The sequence below is a fragment of the Rosa chinensis genome, chromosome 4, assembly GCF_002994745.2.
Source record: "Rosa chinensis cultivar Old Blush chromosome 4, RchiOBHm-V2, whole genome shotgun sequence".
Classification (NCBI taxonomy): domain Eukaryota; kingdom Viridiplantae; phylum Streptophyta; class Magnoliopsida; order Rosales; family Rosaceae; genus Rosa; species Rosa chinensis.
This window is the reverse complement of record NC_037091.1, coordinates 8,871,589-8,889,345: the sequence shown is the minus strand read 5'-3', so window position 1 is coordinate 8,889,345 and position 17,757 is coordinate 8,871,589. Positions and strand designations below refer to the sequence as shown.

The 17,757-nt window shown below is 36.9% G+C and overlaps 2 protein-coding genes and 1 non-coding gene across 6 annotated transcripts; 1 reads left to right on the top strand and 2 right to left on the bottom strand.

Moving 5' to 3' along the window:
• The first annotated feature begins 3,947 nt into the window (after positions 1-3,947).
• Positions 3,948-5,471, top strand: LOC112198746. Its single transcript, XM_024339864.1, has one exon. It carries the CDS (start codon positions 3,948-3,950, stop codon positions 5,469-5,471), a length of 1,524 nt encoding a protein of 507 aa, XP_024195632.1.
• A 677-nt stretch (positions 5,472-6,148) lies between these two features.
• Positions 6,149-11,036, bottom strand: LOC112200688. The gene is made up of 3 exons (XR_002936425.2): positions 10,349-11,036; positions 7,857-8,988; positions 6,149-6,543 (listed from the first exon to the last, which is right to left on the bottom strand). It is a non-coding gene; the product is annotated as an uncharacterized LOC112200688 (transcript).
• A 649-nt stretch (positions 11,037-11,685) lies between these two features.
• LOC112198499 (probable E3 ubiquitin-protein ligase XBOS34) lies at positions 11,686-16,522 on the bottom strand. 4 transcript variants are annotated; one of them, XM_024339633.2, is made up of 7 exons: positions 16,012-16,522; positions 15,492-15,620; positions 14,600-14,664; positions 14,363-14,447; positions 14,016-14,274; positions 13,562-13,635; positions 11,686-12,458 (listed from the first exon to the last, which is right to left on the bottom strand). In XM_024339633.2, exons 1-7 carry the CDS (start codon positions 16,069-16,071, stop codon positions 11,919-11,921), a joined length of 1,212 nt encoding a protein of 403 aa, XP_024195401.1. In that variant the 5' UTR covers positions 16,072-16,522; the 3' UTR covers positions 11,686-11,918. The 4 variants fall into 4 exon arrangements, with proteins under 4 accessions (XP_024195401.1, XP_024195402.1, XP_024195403.1 ...); XM_024339634.2 differs by having other exon boundaries at positions 15,492-15,617; positions 16,012-16,521; XM_024339635.2 differs by having other exon boundaries at positions 15,492-15,702; positions 16,012-16,520.
• Between the last annotated feature and the right edge of the window lie 1,235 nt (positions 16,523-17,757).

The window sequence follows — 17,757 nt, the reverse complement described above, 5'->3', positions numbered from 1 at the left end:
CAAACTCCAAATCCCGTATGCAGGTTAATATTATATACTTTGAAAGGACCAATAAAAATGGTCATTAAGCTATTTTGACTATATTAAATAAAGTCCAGTATGCCACTTGCTCAATAATTCCTTCTAAACAAAAATCCTTATTATTAGTCTTCTCTACTACACATTCATCATCTCAGTTATCAGTATCACTTGCCAGCATGGTCTACGTTCTACAATATACATTTTCTGAACAGATGATGATAGGCACAATACGGTTCATTCGAAAGACCAACACATCTATAAGCATCCAAAATTAAATAGCACATGCCTCATTTGACCAATAGGCAGAAAGAAAAGTATCATTTGAATATAATACCACTTGCTGCACTCATAAGGAGTACAACACAAAACTGCAATCTCTTAAACTTTTACCACAGACTGAAAACAGACCTGGATTGATCTTTGGAAAGATTTCAACCATTTATTCCTTAAAATGCATAACCATGTTAATCCCTTTCGAAGCTAAACAACAAAACGGTTCAACATCACACCTCCTACAGCAGCACCCTTCAAAATCTAAACCTCATTAATCTTGAATTTAATAACATGCATCAAAGCCGCTTTTCATGTTCCTTTTTTTTTGCCCGGGGGGGGATCTTCAAAGCCACTTTCTAACTATTTTGATCATGGAGGTGGGAGAGTTGTGAGCGGCACGTTGTGATTCCTTATTTCGAATATGCCCCTCCAGCTTTTGTAGTTGTTTCTTGTTGAATAACATTATAACAAACACAGAAAAAATTTCAAATCCAATCCTTGATCCAATCCTGGACCAATCAAATATACAACCCAGAAAATATTTCAAATCAAATTCTCACAAAGCTACAAATACCTTCCACTTGTGTTGTTTTAATCAAATCCCTCAAAACAGATCGAAGATAAAGCCGTAGCAAATGAAAACAATCCGAAAAATCAAAACTTTTTGCCTTATGAACAGGGGCACAGTGGAACTCAACTTTCGTATATAGTAAATGGCAGCACATTAAGTATTCCACGTACTTTTCTTCCTTTTTATTACATGTTGTTAGATTCACTTCACATATACTATATTACTTTAATACAAAAGCATTCAGGGATGACTTCAGAGGTTAGTAGTCCTAATACAAAATATTTCCTGGTTTTTTTCTTTTCTAAATCATGACATTTACAGCTCCATAGAATTGATCACCCCCCTAACTCTCCATTTTCGCAAGTTAATATGACATCTAATGAATCATATCAAATATATGGCATTCCACCAGTTTAATCACTACATATGAAAGCCATTTTTAGTTTTCCATTAACCTAAAGGCACAAATGCATCTGCAATGAAATATTGCACAAACAAACACAGGGAAGAAACATCGAGGAGAAGCACATCCTAGTAAACTTCTTAATTAAACCTGGACCAACTATGGAACATTCCATGTCTGAGTTGCAGCTTGATGCCAACAAACCAAAACATTTAATAAAAGCAGCAAACTACATACCTCTCAGTGATAAACTTTATGAGCTCATCCAAGATAAAGTCCTCAACATTCACATCCACCAAAGTTCGACAACTAAGATCAACAACAATGCAGCACATCTTCTTTAAGTCAGAGGGAATGCTAGGAGCACCATCATTGCGCATGTCTATGGTGTTCCACTTCAGTTCCTTGCAGATTTACTGCCACTTCATGCATACCTTCTGAGCACTCTCAGAGATATCAATTGTTCCAAGCCAATGACAGTATTGACATAGTAACTTTATCTGGGAGTTCAACCCAATTAAAGCAGTAAAATGATCTACAATCTGATCAAACAACAAAAGATAAACAACAGCAGCATATGAAACATAAGAGCAAATGTAGATTCTAAAATTAAACAGATACATAAACACTCAACAGTCAAAATCAGAAGCTCAATACAACTGCAACCATTCACACTATTTTACCAACCCAATATCCACGCAGACATGTGTCTGTATGTCAGATTTTATGTATCTATGTTTATACATGCTTCATTCATATGCAGTGTGATTGTGGAATCCCTGAAGATGGATAGCTTGCAGCGACTTCCCTCAACTTGGAGCCTGCGCTATGCAGAATTGTGAGTCAAATTTTCACCCTTCACTCTAATCAGAAGCTAGATGCTGTTAGAGGAATCTCCTCGATATGCTTATCAATTGAGTGAAGCATCGTGTTGATTTTTTTCCCCTCTTTTGGTGTTCGAGGAGAGTTACATTATGCTAAAACTTTTAATGATTCTGTTATCCAAAGATTCATGTCATTTATTCATCAATTATGAAACTTTCTTGAATAATAGGTCAGCGATGAATTGGAGCGTGGTTTGATGAAAACAGAACATTGATATGTATGAGGTTGTTGATGTATTCCACTCTGATCAGTCATATATCACAGAAAACAAGTATTTTCTGGACAATGTATTTCACTGGTCTGCGACAACAATGTAGAACAATCACTAATTTCTGAACCAAATACAGTCTTAAATGGAAAAGAAGCGGTCTACTTCTGAACAATCTAAATTGAACAACCTAGATTTAGTTGTACTTAAACAGCAGCATGACAAAATTATTCAAAGAGAAAGACTGTGTCTGAGTTTGCCAAAAACTGAGTTCGTTTGCCTACTTATATATGCTGCAATCTCTATTAGTGAAGACACAAGCAGAGGCTTATGAACTGCAAAAACTTTGTGATACAAGCAACCCTAAGCTGTAGTTTAACAATATCAATGCATAAGTTTACAGTATAAATCAAGATCTTGGGAAAGTTACACATAACTATATAAAGAAAAGAAAATGAATATACTAAAAGGGCTAACCTGAACATTGCTTTCTTCTATCAATATCACCTTAGCCTTCTCACAGAGCCCCCTTTACCTACTGAGCAAACAAATATGTTGACAAAAAGATTTAGATGAATGAGGGATAAAAACACATATGACTACAGAAATTACCAGGAAACTAAACAAAAAAAAAAAAAAATGTAAGTAAACAAATATAAAACTTGAAAATGAGCAAGAAACAAAAACAATGGTTGTATAATAATATCACAAACAACTTATGCAGCAACATCAAATATGAAAACTTAAAGATATACCATCTCATGAATCTGGTATTATTATCACTTAAACAACCGAACAGCTTGGGTAATGAAAACTCTCATATACAATCATAGACATGGAATGAACAATCACTAACAATACTTTGATCTAAGTAACTATGAAATCCAACACAAAAGGTAAGAATTCATGAAACATGATCACAGTTGAAAGTGAAACTGTTTAACATACCTGGTCTTCATATTTTCCTTTCAAGTTCAATCAAATACTTTACAGGTAACTACACAAATGTAAATGTCACTGAAGTTCATTATCACTTTTTTTTTTTTTTTTTTTTTTTTTTTTGAGAAAGAAGTTCATTATCACCTAGCTTACACAGAATACTGAAAACTCCAAATACTTGAGAAACAATTTGAAAAAACAGAAATTTACCAATTGTAAACTGAACAACCTAGATTTAGTTGTACTAAAACAGCAGCATAACAAAGTTACTAAAAGAGAACAAGAGCAGGGATACATTGTAAGGCACAAACTGTGTCTGAGTTGGCCAAAAAAACGAGGACTTGAGAATTCCCAATTAAACCTAAACTTGGAGTCAAACAGCAAGGATCTGTTAGATTATTTTCCTAATCGCAAAAGGTTAGTATTTTCCTAATACTATTGGCAAAAGAAACGTTTTTCCCTAATGCTGATAAGAATGGGGTTCTTATTTTTATGATAACAGAGGCGGCAAAGCTCAGGATCCATTACACAGAGCTAACTAGAGACAGACAGACCGACCGACCGACCGAGAGCCACTGCGGCAGCTACACACGATGCAGAGCAAAATGTTTTCATTATTTAAGTCGTTGAGTATTTACTTTAGCCAGATGGAGGTGATTATTGATACTCTGGTCATTTGCGGTTGCTTAGTGTTTGGTGGTAGTGTGATCAAAAGACTGCTCTGTAGCAGACCCTGGGAGACATTACCAGATGATGTCATGGAGATGGTTGTGTCGCACCTGAGTGTACGTGATCGTATACGATTAAGCAGTGTTTGCAAGTCTTGGAACACCGTTCCTATGCGCAGAGATATCCCTAGTGCTCCACATCAACTCCCCTGGTTAATACTTCCTCAATGTTGCCGTAAGAGCTTGAGCTTTTACGACCTCTATGACGGCAAAGTTGGCAAGTTGGACCTGCCTGAACCACTTCAAGGAGGGTGGTTTGAAGGATCTTCTAAAGGTTGGATGATCATGGTCATGGAAAAAGATCTAGATTCTACAATGTTTCTAGTAAATCCCATTTCAGGAGCCCTACACCAACTTCCATCTTTGAGCACGGTTCCATCTTTCCAAAATTTTGTAGAAACGACCAGATGGAAACGCTATGGTGCCTCCCGTTTCAGCTATTGGCTTGTGCTGTCCACCTCGGATATCACTTCAGAGCAATGTATGATAGCAGCTTTCTTTGGAGACGCTGAAACATTGTGTTTGTGCAGACCTGGAGACACGAGTTGGAGTATTTTTGAGGTACTAGATGCTAATGAGGTCATTATGGATTTATTGTTTTCTTCTGGCAAGCTATATGCCTTGGTTCTTAGTCATGATAAGGAAGGCTTTATGTCAGCTCCTCGTACTTTAAGTTGTGGAGGTCATGCCGTGGAATTATATCTGGTCTATGATATAATGCCAAGATTCAGTGACCAGAATGAAGTATATGGGGACTATATAGTCCAATTAAAAGCGTCACTAGACTCGCATTTGATAGAGTCAGCAACCAATGGTGAAATATATTTGATCCATCAAATGCAAGATAAATTTATGAAATTGTATGACGACGAGAACCCCGAGGATTGTGGCGGTGGAGGTCAAGGTGAAGGTGGAGGAAATGAGGAGGATGATTATATTGAAGGCAGGGATGATGACAATGACGAACATGACAACTTGGAAGATAATGAGGATGGAGGAGATGATATCCATGACATGGATGATGACAATGACTCTGCCAATGAGGAACATGACAACTTGGAAGATAATGAGGATGGAGGAGATGGTATCACTAGAGTTGAGGAAGAAGATCGTGACCTTAATGTATATTTGAGGACAAGTGCTTTTTATGTTTACAAGCTTCACCCAAAGAAGAAGAAGATTGTTAGCGCCCGGTGCCTGGAGGATCAACTATTGTTTTTGTCGGGCGCGGGTCATGTGTCCCTTCCTGCAAGAGAGATCAACAAGTTGGAAGGAAATTGTATTTATTTTGCAACAAATAATCACTCGACTTTACATCAGCGAGAATATATAAATCGAGAGCTTGGCATATTCAACTTGGGTGATAGAAGAGTTAAGCGATCTTTCCCAAGCGTTAGGGTGTCGGTACGCACTCGACTTAGTTGGTTTAATCCGATTTTATAGTGATGTCAAGAACTTTTATTTGCTCTACTTAAATTATTCATTTTGTTTGTTTTCTAGCAACTCTTGTTCAGCAATAACTATTTTGTACCGAAAATTAAGTAATAACTCTATTTACATTTTCCATTAGTAGTTCTGGTTAGTGGTTTATTTATGTTTGTTTCTGGATGATTCTGTTGCTTTATGCCTACCACCAGACTATCTTGTTTTTGGAAGCAGGACATGATTCTCAAAACTAAGGGGGGTGTATTCAATCTAGATTTTAAATGATTCTGTTTGATTTTTTATAATCCGTGGATTGTCATGGATTTTGCAGAATTCATGCATTGTTTTTATTCCATATGGATTTAAACAGATTCTAATGTATTGTATTTTGCATGATTTGTTTGGATTTTGATAAATTCATGGATTGTTACTTTGAAGGGTTTTCCTACTTTGCATGTTGCATAGCATCAAAAGAGAATTCAGATCCTGCATTTTTTTGCTCGACTAAGAGAAAATTTTGAAGCAGATAAACAATTGAACATGATGAGATTGAGATAAACAATATAGCTTGATGAGATTTGTTGGACAACATGTATTAACATTTCAACCCAGCTATTTACCTTTTTAATTACATCGAACTAGTTAATGCATCTCCTTATTTTGTAATGTTATATGCAAGATAATTAAGTTCAATGTAGAACCAGAAACAAAGTACTCCTCTCGTAAGTAACAAAATATCTCCATCATTGTAACACTTGTAGTAAGCTCTTTAGTCAAATATGGCTCTGAAGGTACATGAGGAAGAATGACAATAAAGTTCTTACAATTAATCACAACAACCCGCAAATGTTAGGTTATAGGTTTATTGAAAAGAATATTATCTAAACCTAGCTAATTCTAATCTCATCAACGACTAGAGGCTTTATTAAGGGAGAGGTTAGATCTGAAGCTTCTAAAATGCTGATCTAGAATTTGTTCGCTGTTGCAGCATTCTGGTGCCACCCCACATACTCCAATGTGTGTTATCATGTAGATTTACGACTGATATCCACTCAATCCTTGATCCACTCAATTAATCAACTCTGATATCCTGGTTTTAAACACAAGAGAGATAGTCAGAAACTATAATTGAAAATTTGCTAGATATAATACAGATTAGGACCCGTATAAAATATTTGAAGGCATCTGGAAAGCCTTGATTCAACTATAAAGATAATTATCCATGATTGTCATGAACTACAAATAAATAAACTTGCACAAACATAACCAACTATGAGCTCTTGGGTTCCCTTTCTACAAATTGCATATAAATCAAGAAATTGTTCCACATAATCTAGATGAGAATTCTAAGTGGCTCGAAGTGATACCTCTGATGCAAATAAAGTATCACATAGAAAATAGGGAGCAACATCAGAGTCAATATGGAAATAGCACTGCATTGGAGAATTAGGCAGAACACACTAAAATGGCACAAAAAGACTATAGTAACTAGTCATTTGCAAAATCTACTGCACTGAGCATCTAGAGCTTCACATGTCCTCCTATAGAAAAGAGTTTATGCTTTCCTGTACAAGTATGAGAATAACAGAACTGGTGCAAGAACTATTCTACAAATACATCAAAATGCAATTAGCATCATTGCATCAGTAAATCAAGCTATAACTATCTTGTGCAATATTAACAAAAGATTATATGGAGGGGGTGGCAAAAAACAACCAAGTAACATTAAAATAAAGATAGTAGCTAGTGCTTCTGTTGATAACAAAGATTGGGGGGAAAATACCTATTACTTTTTTTTGAGCATCTTTCAAATTAACAAGGCAAGCATACCCTTTCTACAAACTCAAATACTTCTATAAACAATTACGTTATTGGCAAATACAAAGTCATTACTCTTAACAGCAGAAGATTACACATTATTCATAAACATTAAGCTGCACAGCAGAAGCATCTGGCAAAGTGCTTAAAGAAAAAAGGGTGAAGCAAACAGTTCGACAAATGAGAAAGACCTTGATAGAACCTCAACTCAAGCTAATCAAGTCTAGCAAGTAGACACTGCACTTGAAAAAAAAATGATTCAAACAAGCTAACGTAGTACAATAAAAGTTCTGAACACTTAAAACTGTCAAGCATTGAGATGAAATTTAAATGGGATATTCTCAAAAGCACCATTGCAATCACACAAGACCAAAAAGCTCCTTCCTTTGCTGGAAACCAATGCTTAATACACAAACTTTATGTATGATTCTGAATAATCAACATCAACTAGAATTCAGAGTAAGATATGAAAAATTTATACTCAAGAGAGGCTTTACTTTATTGCTCTGCAAATTCCCAACAAAAGGCCTCTCTATATCTTCAGAAATCTGAAAAACCCAAAACCAATAGTCATCAAAATCATACCTATTTCAATTATCTTGCTCAGAGCAGAAACTTGAGGAGCTTTCTCGACGATTCCATGGACGTAGTTCTCGCCGAAGTAGCGGTGGCCGGCGTCATATACTTGGTAGAGGACAACGGCCAGATTCGTCTTGCTCACTGCCACCACTCGGATCTCGTCGGCGCGACGACTGGATTTTTCAGCTTAGATGGACGGGGTAGAAAATTGAGCGGAGCGCGGTAGCTGCGACGCCGTCGACTGTGGTAGAGCTGGACATGGCTGATAGCCTTCTCCAGATTTGAGTCGGCTTCTCTGCTAGAAAAGAAGTTGCTAAGATCTGCTTGGATATCATTGTGAGCTCGCCACGTCAGCCTAACTCGATCTAATGGCTATTAAATTGACACCAGAAAAAGCCATAAACCTCACAAACGTCGACGTTAGTACGTTTACGTCAACACTGAATCTCCAGATCTGGCTCGTCTCCTCGCATCTGTCTCTCTCTCTTCGCCCAATTTCCTCCTTCGCCTCACCATCTAGTCGTGAACTGAATCGAACAAGATCATGGTGGAAGTCGTCGGAGCTGAAGAAGCCGGTGTCATGGTCATGGTGGAAGTACTGCTCGACGGGAACCGGAACAGGAACGTAATCGTAGACTTGGGCGTGTATTTCAATTTAATTGATTTGGGTGTATTCCAATTTATTCCAAGCATTACTTAACTCTCAAGATTTTCCAGATGATGGGAAAGACTCATATTGTGGTGATGAATGATTGGTCTTTGATGCTATTTGAACTTAGAGTTTAGTTTCTTCTTCTTTTTGCCATCTGTGGTGAAGGATATCACAGAATCGTTGCTTTCTACAGCTTGGTGTCTTCTTCTACAGTTTGGAGTCATGGAAACTTTTCATATCAATTCACTCCAAATTGGAGTCATGGCCAAAAGTAAAAGTTTACACCTTCACCAAAACCCAACAGCCTTCAACAAAGAAAAAGAGACTATTTGTTAACATCATCAGCTCCACTTCCATATCCTAACCAACATGTTGTGCTCTAATTTTCATTCCTTCACGGGATCTTTCATTGTAGAGATCAAAGCGAGTCCTACAACAACATGGCTTCTTGTACAAATTGTCATTGACAACATGAGCATGATTAACCTAATAAGGTGAAGATGAATAACATTAGCTTCATAGACTTCATGATTTTTAAATTCGATTGAATTTCATATACATGGATTTATATGAATTTGTCATCTACATGTGTACCAAGATTTTGAAAATACAAAATTGTGCATAATTTATCCTTACAATAATTTATCTACATGTGTAACAGTAATGATACTTTTCACTCTCTTGCTGGATGTATATGGATTTGTCATCTACATGTGCACCAAGATTTGGAAAATACAAAATTGTGCATAATTTATCCTTACAATAATGTCATATTTGCTCAATATCGAACTGTCAATGTTTCTTCAAAAGTTTAAGCCTTGATCATATACCAATGCCTTTCAATACAAAGAGGATAATGCCTACAGTTTCGTCTGTTGTCTAAGGCCGCTACTTTTTCTTTTTTGTTCTGTTTTTTTTTTTTTCCTTTTCTTTTCTGTTTCTTCCTGTCCCTTTTATCCTTTACTATCCATTTCATGTGCCTCGGTTTTTTTACAAGTGGTGCAGTATACCTACTGCCTTAGAGACCAAGATCAGCAACCTCTAATATTAGGAGCAAACTAGGACAGAAACAATAGGACAGGGGATAGAAAACAAGAATTAGAGGCTCTACGAGACTTCACATCAACAAATCCCATCTCAGGAAACTCTGATAATTTATTCATCAAACCATGACTTGACAAAAGGCACTTACACTCCCATTAACTATCAGTTACGACTCAATTAAGGATGAGACTCAGACTTGTGAGGCTGAAGCATACAAGACTTAATAGAGGAAACTTTAAGGCTCCGAGATCAATTAGATCCAGGCATATGGATAGAGATGGCTTGAGATGAACTAGATGTTCTGTAACTAAAACTTAGTAATTAATTTGAATTCAATTAATCCAGCGAATTAGATGTTCTCCTTTTCCATTTCTTCCACTCATAAACCCAAAATGGTTTGACAATGATGTCCTCATCAATGAACCAGCATCCTAACCCCCAACTGGAACCAACAGTCTAGCTTTTTTCTACTTATCAAAGATTCAAAGTATTCTAACCACATTCATAATAAGACGCCACAATTTTTATTTTTCTTTTGTGAACATATCTCCCTCTTATAACACAGTTCACTTGATCTGGCTGTCCAGACCGATCATTGTTCTTACCATCTGGGCTACCAACCAAACCACTAAATGCTATAGATTCACAACCCTACATACATGCATGAAATCAGGATATTGTTTTGTAAAAAAACAGGCACTTAAAATGTTTTGATATCTAGTATAACAGCAAACGATAACGTCAATATCTCCTCTTCCTATGTAATAAATGAAATGGTGCAATTGGTTGGTTAAGGGATTACCTGCTAAGATCCCACACCATCAGTCTCCTGCCAAGACAACAAGAAGCTAAGATAGTCTCATTCTTCGGATTCCAACCAACTTGGAAAACCTCCTCCCTACAAAAGACAGAATTCGAGATTAAGATTTTGCACACACATTCTATCAAACAGAAGTGTATCATTTGAAGCTATCAGCTCAGCTCCATGAATAAAATCTTGAAATTCGATCTACTGCATCAACAAAACAATTTAGAATTCATTCCTACAACCTCCCAACAAAACACGCCCAAATCCAATAAATTGGAATACACCCAAATCAATTAAATTGAAATACAAGCCCAAGTCTACGATTACGTTCCTGTTCCGGTTCCCGTCAAGCAGTACTTCCACCATGACCATGACACCGGCTTCTTCAGCTCCGACGACTTCCACCATGATCTTGTTCGATTCAGTTCACGACTAGATGGTGAGGGGAAGGAGGAAATTGGGCGAAGAGAGAGAGACAGATGCGAGGAGACGAGCCAGATCTGGAGATTCAGTGTTGACGTTAACGTACTAACGTCGACGTTTGTGAGGTTTATGGCTTTTTCTGGTGTCAATTTAATAGCCATTAGATCGAGTTAGGCTGACGTGGCGAGCTCACAATGATATCCAAGCAGATCTTAGCAACTTCTTTTCTAGCAGAGAAGCCGAATCCAGTGAGAGTGGGTATCTGAAATTTGAATTTGAGAGGAAAGAGAGGGGGATGTCAATTTATAGAGCGGGAATGGACCAAAACGATGGCGTTTCATAAGCGAGGTAGTTGAGCTGTGCATTGTTTTGCGCTGTGTCAAATTTATTCCAACTCCACTTTCTTATTAAATGGGTATGACCGTATGTACATTTTCGATGCCTCGGGATTAATCTCTTGACTTAGTTTAATCGATTTTTTGTCTTTTTTTTTTTACGACACTTGTTTTTAAATGACACTCTAAAGGTTGAAAGAGAAGTGTTTTTGAACCTCTTAGCAACGTTGCGTGTAACATACGGTGCCATTCATGTGTAACTTAAGTTGCGACAGACAAAAACAATGAAAAGACCATCTTCCTAAAATGTAAATACATGAAAGTATATACATAGTTAATATCTACGTAATATTTAGGCTGCATTAAGCATTATTGACTGCTAACTGAAGAGTAGTAAAACTGTCACGCATTTACCACAAAATTAACTTCTTATAAATAAGGTGGAGTACAAGAGGGTAATGCACACTTATGTATCATAAGTTACTTTCATGCTATATTTGACACCAAAGAGTTGATATATCCGAGTAATTCCCTTCAAAGCATAAACCAAACCCAACTGATCATGTGAGAAAATTATAAAAGAGGGTAAATCTCATAACCTGAATTCATTGATAAGAAACACATTTTAAAGAAAAGGGTAAATATACATACAGAATTTACACCCATCAAAAACTGAAAAGTGAAAACCAAGTGCTAATACTTAACAAAGCAATGTGAAAGGTAATAACGTGTACAGCAAACTCAGGTTGGGCAGAACTTCATCTATTAACAGAAACAGAATCTTCAAGGTGTTCAATGCTAATGACTCATACAACATAGAGCTTTATGACCTGATCGACCTTAACGCGGCAGACAGGGCAATCCCAGTTCTTATCTTTAATGTCATTCAAACAAGCCATGCATCCAGCCATATGCCCACATGGGATAAAAGCTCCTTCAACTGGAGCATCCATACATATCACGCATGAAGAAGAAGCATTTTCACCTTCCTGGATAGGACTGGAATCAGTTGATCGACACTGAAAAGGATCATTTAGACAATCATCTGAAACTGGTGGAGCTGATGGGATTGATTCTGAGGTAGTAGATGTTTGAATGGTAGAGATTACATGGATCTCTGCATGTGAATCTGAATCCCCTCCTGGGACACTTTCACACTGTGACAAGTCTCCACTATCCATGGAGGTACTCGAACTACTTGATGCATTTGTTTCATGGATTTGGAGTGCATCAGACAAGGGCGGCCTCTCCTGCAAAGCAGACTGGAAGGAGGCATCAATAGCCTTGACCAGCTCTAAATCTTCTTCAACTCGTGGTGCAGTTGGCTGGTTAATTGCAGGACGCGCCTGAAAAATTTACACATTCAATGCTCCATGTACAGAAGGAAATCATATTTACGCTTAAAGCAACTTTGACTGCTCGGTACTTTGAGAAATTCTCTGCAGTACTTAATAGTGTATTTTACCATATAGTATAGTCCCCCAAAAAAAAAAAAAAAAAGGGTCCATTCTACAAATAAGCACTTTTCCATTTTCGTATCTCACTTTTCGTGCATAGTTCTGAACTTCTGATTCAGGAGTCATAAATGTTAGCAGCAAACAATTTTTGATAATGTAAATGAAAAGCTTTTCATAAGATAGCAGAAATTTGACGTCTTCATTGCACAACTAAGCTCCACCATCTAGATATTTGTCATCCAAAATCTGTTCTATATATAGTTTTCTTTACCGTCTCACTGGCAAAAGAGAGGCCGGCCTTTAGACTAAACTATTATTCCTTAATTATACGGAGATTAAACAATAATGTCTCCATATCTGTCAGCAGGAAGAGAGAGCCTTTCTTCGAGGATGTTTTAACTCTTTTTACATTTTAGTAAGCTGATGAGAAAACTAATCAAATTTCCTAATATGGTTTCTCTATCAATCCTTTTTAATAAAGTTTCTGTCCATGAAAAAGGAGTAAACCATATTAAAGGAAGCTTAACTGTACTTCCAATGATCCTATGCCCAAAGAGAGGCAAGGATTTTGTAAATTGAATCGCAAAGTTGATGCTTCATTATTGACATGTCGACTGTAATATGTTGAAGATATATATATAGGATAGGGATATGAAATGTTTATTCTCTTGATTTTCTTTAATTGATTATCACAACTTAGAACCTAATTGGCTTGCAGAATTGAAATGTAATGCATATGTAAATGGACCTAAGCAATTTAGAAATTCGTGTCTTAGTCTGCAGGACAAGAGTTCCAGAGTTTCAATTGCAACATTTTCTACTCTCAGCCCTTTCTTGGTGTTGATGACAGTTATAGATCAGGGAAAGAGTGCTTATTAAATAACAGTACAAAATAAACTAAAATGAAAAGTGACATTTAACTATCATGCAGGTTTAGCAATTTCTCTAGACAGTTGATAGAGAAGGATAAGATTTGTGTAGATGAGTTTTACCTGTGGTATTGGCTTGCATGGAGTGGTAAGCTTCCAATCATGTGCCTCTTCAAGTAAAATTTTTGTTCGTGTCTCTGCAAAAGATACATACTGTGCTTAAATAAAAATATCAAAGAAAAGGAACATAAAGCTATGTTCTTCCTGCTAGAGACTACAGATAGGAGGCTTGAGAAAGGCATCAGTAAATTACAAATGCACTTGAAAAAGCATGGTGGGGGGTAATACTATGTACTACAGAAAACTCAGGTGAAGGTTCCAACATAGGATTTTATCTACTTTTAGAAACAAAAACAGATTTTTCATGTTCAACTTGCATAAAACTTCTCTATTAATACAAATGAAAACAGATACTTAAAGGGGTTAAAGTTGTAGTAACCAAGTAAAGTTCGCTAAACCTAGTTCAATGAACATATATCATTGAGTCCATATCCCCATTTCTGAGCTTTAATATCACCTTTCTTTAATCTCTTGTTACCAGGGAGACCAAAGGGAAACTCTGGTGTTGGGTGCGGGGATAAATTCTCTCCACCAGTACTGGAGCTACAAGTCCCCACACTTTCTACTTTCTTTTTATCAGATCTACGAGGTATACTTTCCCCAGTTTGGTGATCATGCCTGCTGTTTTGATATGCATTTCCTCTGTTTATCTCATTGGTCTTCTGTTTAACTGCTGGTTTTAACTCCTCTAGCTCAGCAAGAGCATTCAACAATTTCTAGAGCACGAAACTGAAATCAAATTAGTGACTGAAACTGCTTAAAGATGAACCTTTATTATAAATTAAAGACGCGATGAAATATAACCTTTTTCACTTCCTTCTGAGAGGATCTTTCTCTTTGATCAGCCTTTATATAGTCTTGATGATCCGGTATTGTCTCGGAGACCAAACTTAAGCAGAAGAATAATACATAGTTTCAGGTTATTTTGGAACATATGTTACAGATCCAAACATGTGCACACACCCACACAACACCACACTGATATATTATCCTAATTCAACTTAGCTGACTCTATAGTTCGGTTTTTTGGCTCTTTGTTACCTTGCAAACCTTAGGAGCGTAATGTACAGGTAAAAAATATCTTTCTCTTCCCGATATATGTCAGCCTACAATTGTAACAAAATCATTAGGAGGTGGAAGAACATTTTGAAACATAAACCAGGGGAAACGAGATTTATGTTTGAATAACTTTTAGGACATGAATAAGGGCATGAGATTGTTTAAGAACAATAAAACATCAATATGACATTTTATACGAAAAAGCACAAGCTCTAATATTTAGAGAAGAAAAGCCTTTCTGATATACACATAAACTACACTAGGCAAGAGTACTTCTACGATTAGGATATGAATGCAGAAGGTAGGATGCATTCGCACTTATAGAGCAGAGCACTAGACAATTGACCTGTAAATTTCATGATTTTGGTCTTAGATGGAACTGTCCAGAGTGTTAATTTCCTAAATTCAGGTTTAGCTATATACATTTTAGAATATTGATCTTCGTCAACAAGTTTGGTCATTAACAAGTCTGAACCAGTTTCAATATCAGTGAATCGATTCTGATCATCAATCGGTTCCGTGAGCACAAAGATTCAAGGTCAACGGTGTCCCAAGTGATCAAAAGATTCAGAAATCATGCACTGGCTTTAAGCCTTTATCATCGAAAGCAGATCCAGTAGAAGTGATCACGTCTGTTTCATTTTCCACTATTCTAAGTGGATCTCATGGTCACAACTTTTGGGTCCGATCAAGCATCAATACCAGTTTACTATCTTTCAATTTTCAATGAACTAAAATATGAAATGATCAAAGATAAAAGCCCGTGGCCACTTCCAAAGCAAGTTGATTAGCAAACATAGAGCCAAACTAGACACCCACTCCAATTTCAGTAATAAAATTGCTAATAAATTGGGGGAGAGGGAGTATAGTTTACCTGTCTGAGAATTATATTAGCCATCCGAAAGTAAAAACGCAGAGGAAAACGGTTATTGACTTCGAGTTTCTGGGAGGAAGACGACCCCATCCTTCTATTCTTTTTTCTTTCCACACGAGAAACAATCTTCTAGTACACAAATGGAGAGGAGATAGGACAAGGGGGGTAAATACATTGGAAATTCATACTATTATGCCCAAGTCAAAGTCACCTATAATTTGATATGTCAAATTCAGTAAACTATTAGATTATGAAAAGCAAAAATCCAGGACCATAAAACTCGCACAACCAACCCGAGAACAAGCAAATATGCAGACATTCACAAGAAGTACCACTTAGAAGCAGCAAACCAAATGATTACAACAATGGAATGTACATCATATCAACAGACTGAACTTTGAATATACCTCAATTGCTGATTATGGCAAGGTTAAGCACTAACCGAAAAGAAACTTATCACTCGAAAAACCTCAGAAAATTTAGAAATACATTTCAGATTATGGCAAGGTTAAGCACTAACCACTATCTTCTCGGCAGCTTCACAAATCTCATCAACTCTGGCGTCAGATAAACCTTTCATTCCAGTCAAGCCCTACCAAACAACACACAATCAAAACCTAAAAACGTGGGTTTCCGCGGCACTGCCGTTCTCGACTTCCAGGCGTGAGGTGAGGCATGAGAAGTTCCAACAGAGTCAAAGCGAGAAGGCGAAGAGGGCACAAGCCACCCGAGAGCGGTGCGGGCTCCTCGTCGTCCTCCGCCGCCGCTGCCGACAAGTCCTCGGCACCGACCGCTTCAGGAACGGCCGCCTCAGGAACAGCGGCTTGGGGACGAGGCGCCGGCTGACCCATCGGCGGCGGCGGAGGCGGACGACGAGGAGGCCCGCACCTCCGGCTCTCGGGTGGTTGGGCCCTCTTCGCCTCCTCACTCTGCTCTGCTGGTACTTCTCATGGCGCTCACGATGAGAAACGGCACGGAAACCCTAGCTCTTAAATCGCAGAAAATGGAGACGGAGACTGTTGAGGTCACTTCAAGAGGTAATAGATTAATAAATAGGAAAAGAATGAATTCATTCATCTTTCAAAACATGCCCAACAGTAGTCTTCAGTACTAGCTAGAGTAGATACATGGTTCATGGGCCACAACCAAGTGTTGGGCTAGCTAAGTGGGCTGCTACTAATGGGCAAAAGTCTAGACTAGATGGGTGTAGATAGTAATCTGTCTAGGTTGAGAGCAAGGTTTCAAATTTCGGTTTCGGTTTCGATTTCGATACTGCAAATTTAAGGAAATTTCGGAGAAAATTTCGATTTCGGTGGAAATTTCGGTTAAAAATAAAGAAATTAAATTAATTGCATTTATAAAATGATATTTTTGAATGAAACTTTTACATAGACTAAACTAACTTATAATAAACCTATTTACAATGTAACATCTCTAAAATTATACATTTATAATAGAATTATGATATTTTATATGGACGAGTAATTAACTAGTATTGTAGTAGGTTGCTAAACTAGTGTTTTTATCTATGTGTATTGATAATGTTGTATATTGATAATGTAAATATGATTTACTTTTTTTAACAATTAGAAAATTACAAGGGGGTGGGTCGGGGCACGTAAAACTAAAACCCTGTGAATGAAAATGAACAAGTACAACAAAAGGAATATAAAAGCTACTATGATATGGTTCGATGTAGCTGGTTGAACTGCTTTCATTTAGTATAATACAATACTGCTCTCAAGTACATGAATTTTGGAAATGATTTTCGTACTTCATCACATGGTTATTGTATGTGTACGTGTTGTTCCATTTCCACATGCAATCCATATATCGGATATTGTGGAATTACTTAATATGATGTTACAGTGTATGAAGCATACAATATTTGAGACAAAGCAAAAAGAAATCATGTTATGGTTTGAGCATTCAACTTTGTAGTAGATAAAAACAAAAAGGTTTTTTGTTGTATTCAACTTGATTGCAAAAAATAAAAAATATCAAAATTTCATATTTTCTCTATAAAAGTATGAAGTAAAAATTCATTGTAGATGACATAGAAATTTAACAGAAATTTGAGAGAAATTTCGGACAAAATTTCTTTGTGAATTTTTAAATATATATTGTGTGTGTAGATATTTCGGAAATTAAGAATTTTGTGGAAATGTACGGAAAATTTAGGGAAACTTCTGACGGAAATGATATAGCATATGAATTTCGTTTCGGTACTTCAAAATTACGGAAATTTCGACAGTTTCGGAGAAAT

Bases quoted from the DNA above. Each gene is read 5' to 3' on its own strand.
- LOC112198499 (XM_024339633.2), bottom strand. From the start codon at position 16,071: ATGAAAGGTTTATCTGACGCCAGAGTTGATGAGATTTGTGAAGCTGCC. The intron at 14,448-14,599 runs GTAACAAAGAGC...CTTCTGCTTAAG, and splicing joins ACGCTCCTAAGGTTTGCAAG to TTTGGTCTCCGAGACAATAC. The intron at 12,459-13,561 runs GTAAAACTCATC...TAAATTTTTCAG, and splicing joins CATGCAAGCCAATACCACAG to GCGCGTCCTGCAATTAACCA.
- LOC112198746 (XM_024339864.1), top strand. From the start codon at position 3,948: ATGGAGGTGATTATTGATACTCTGGTCATTTGCGGTTGCTTAGTGTTT.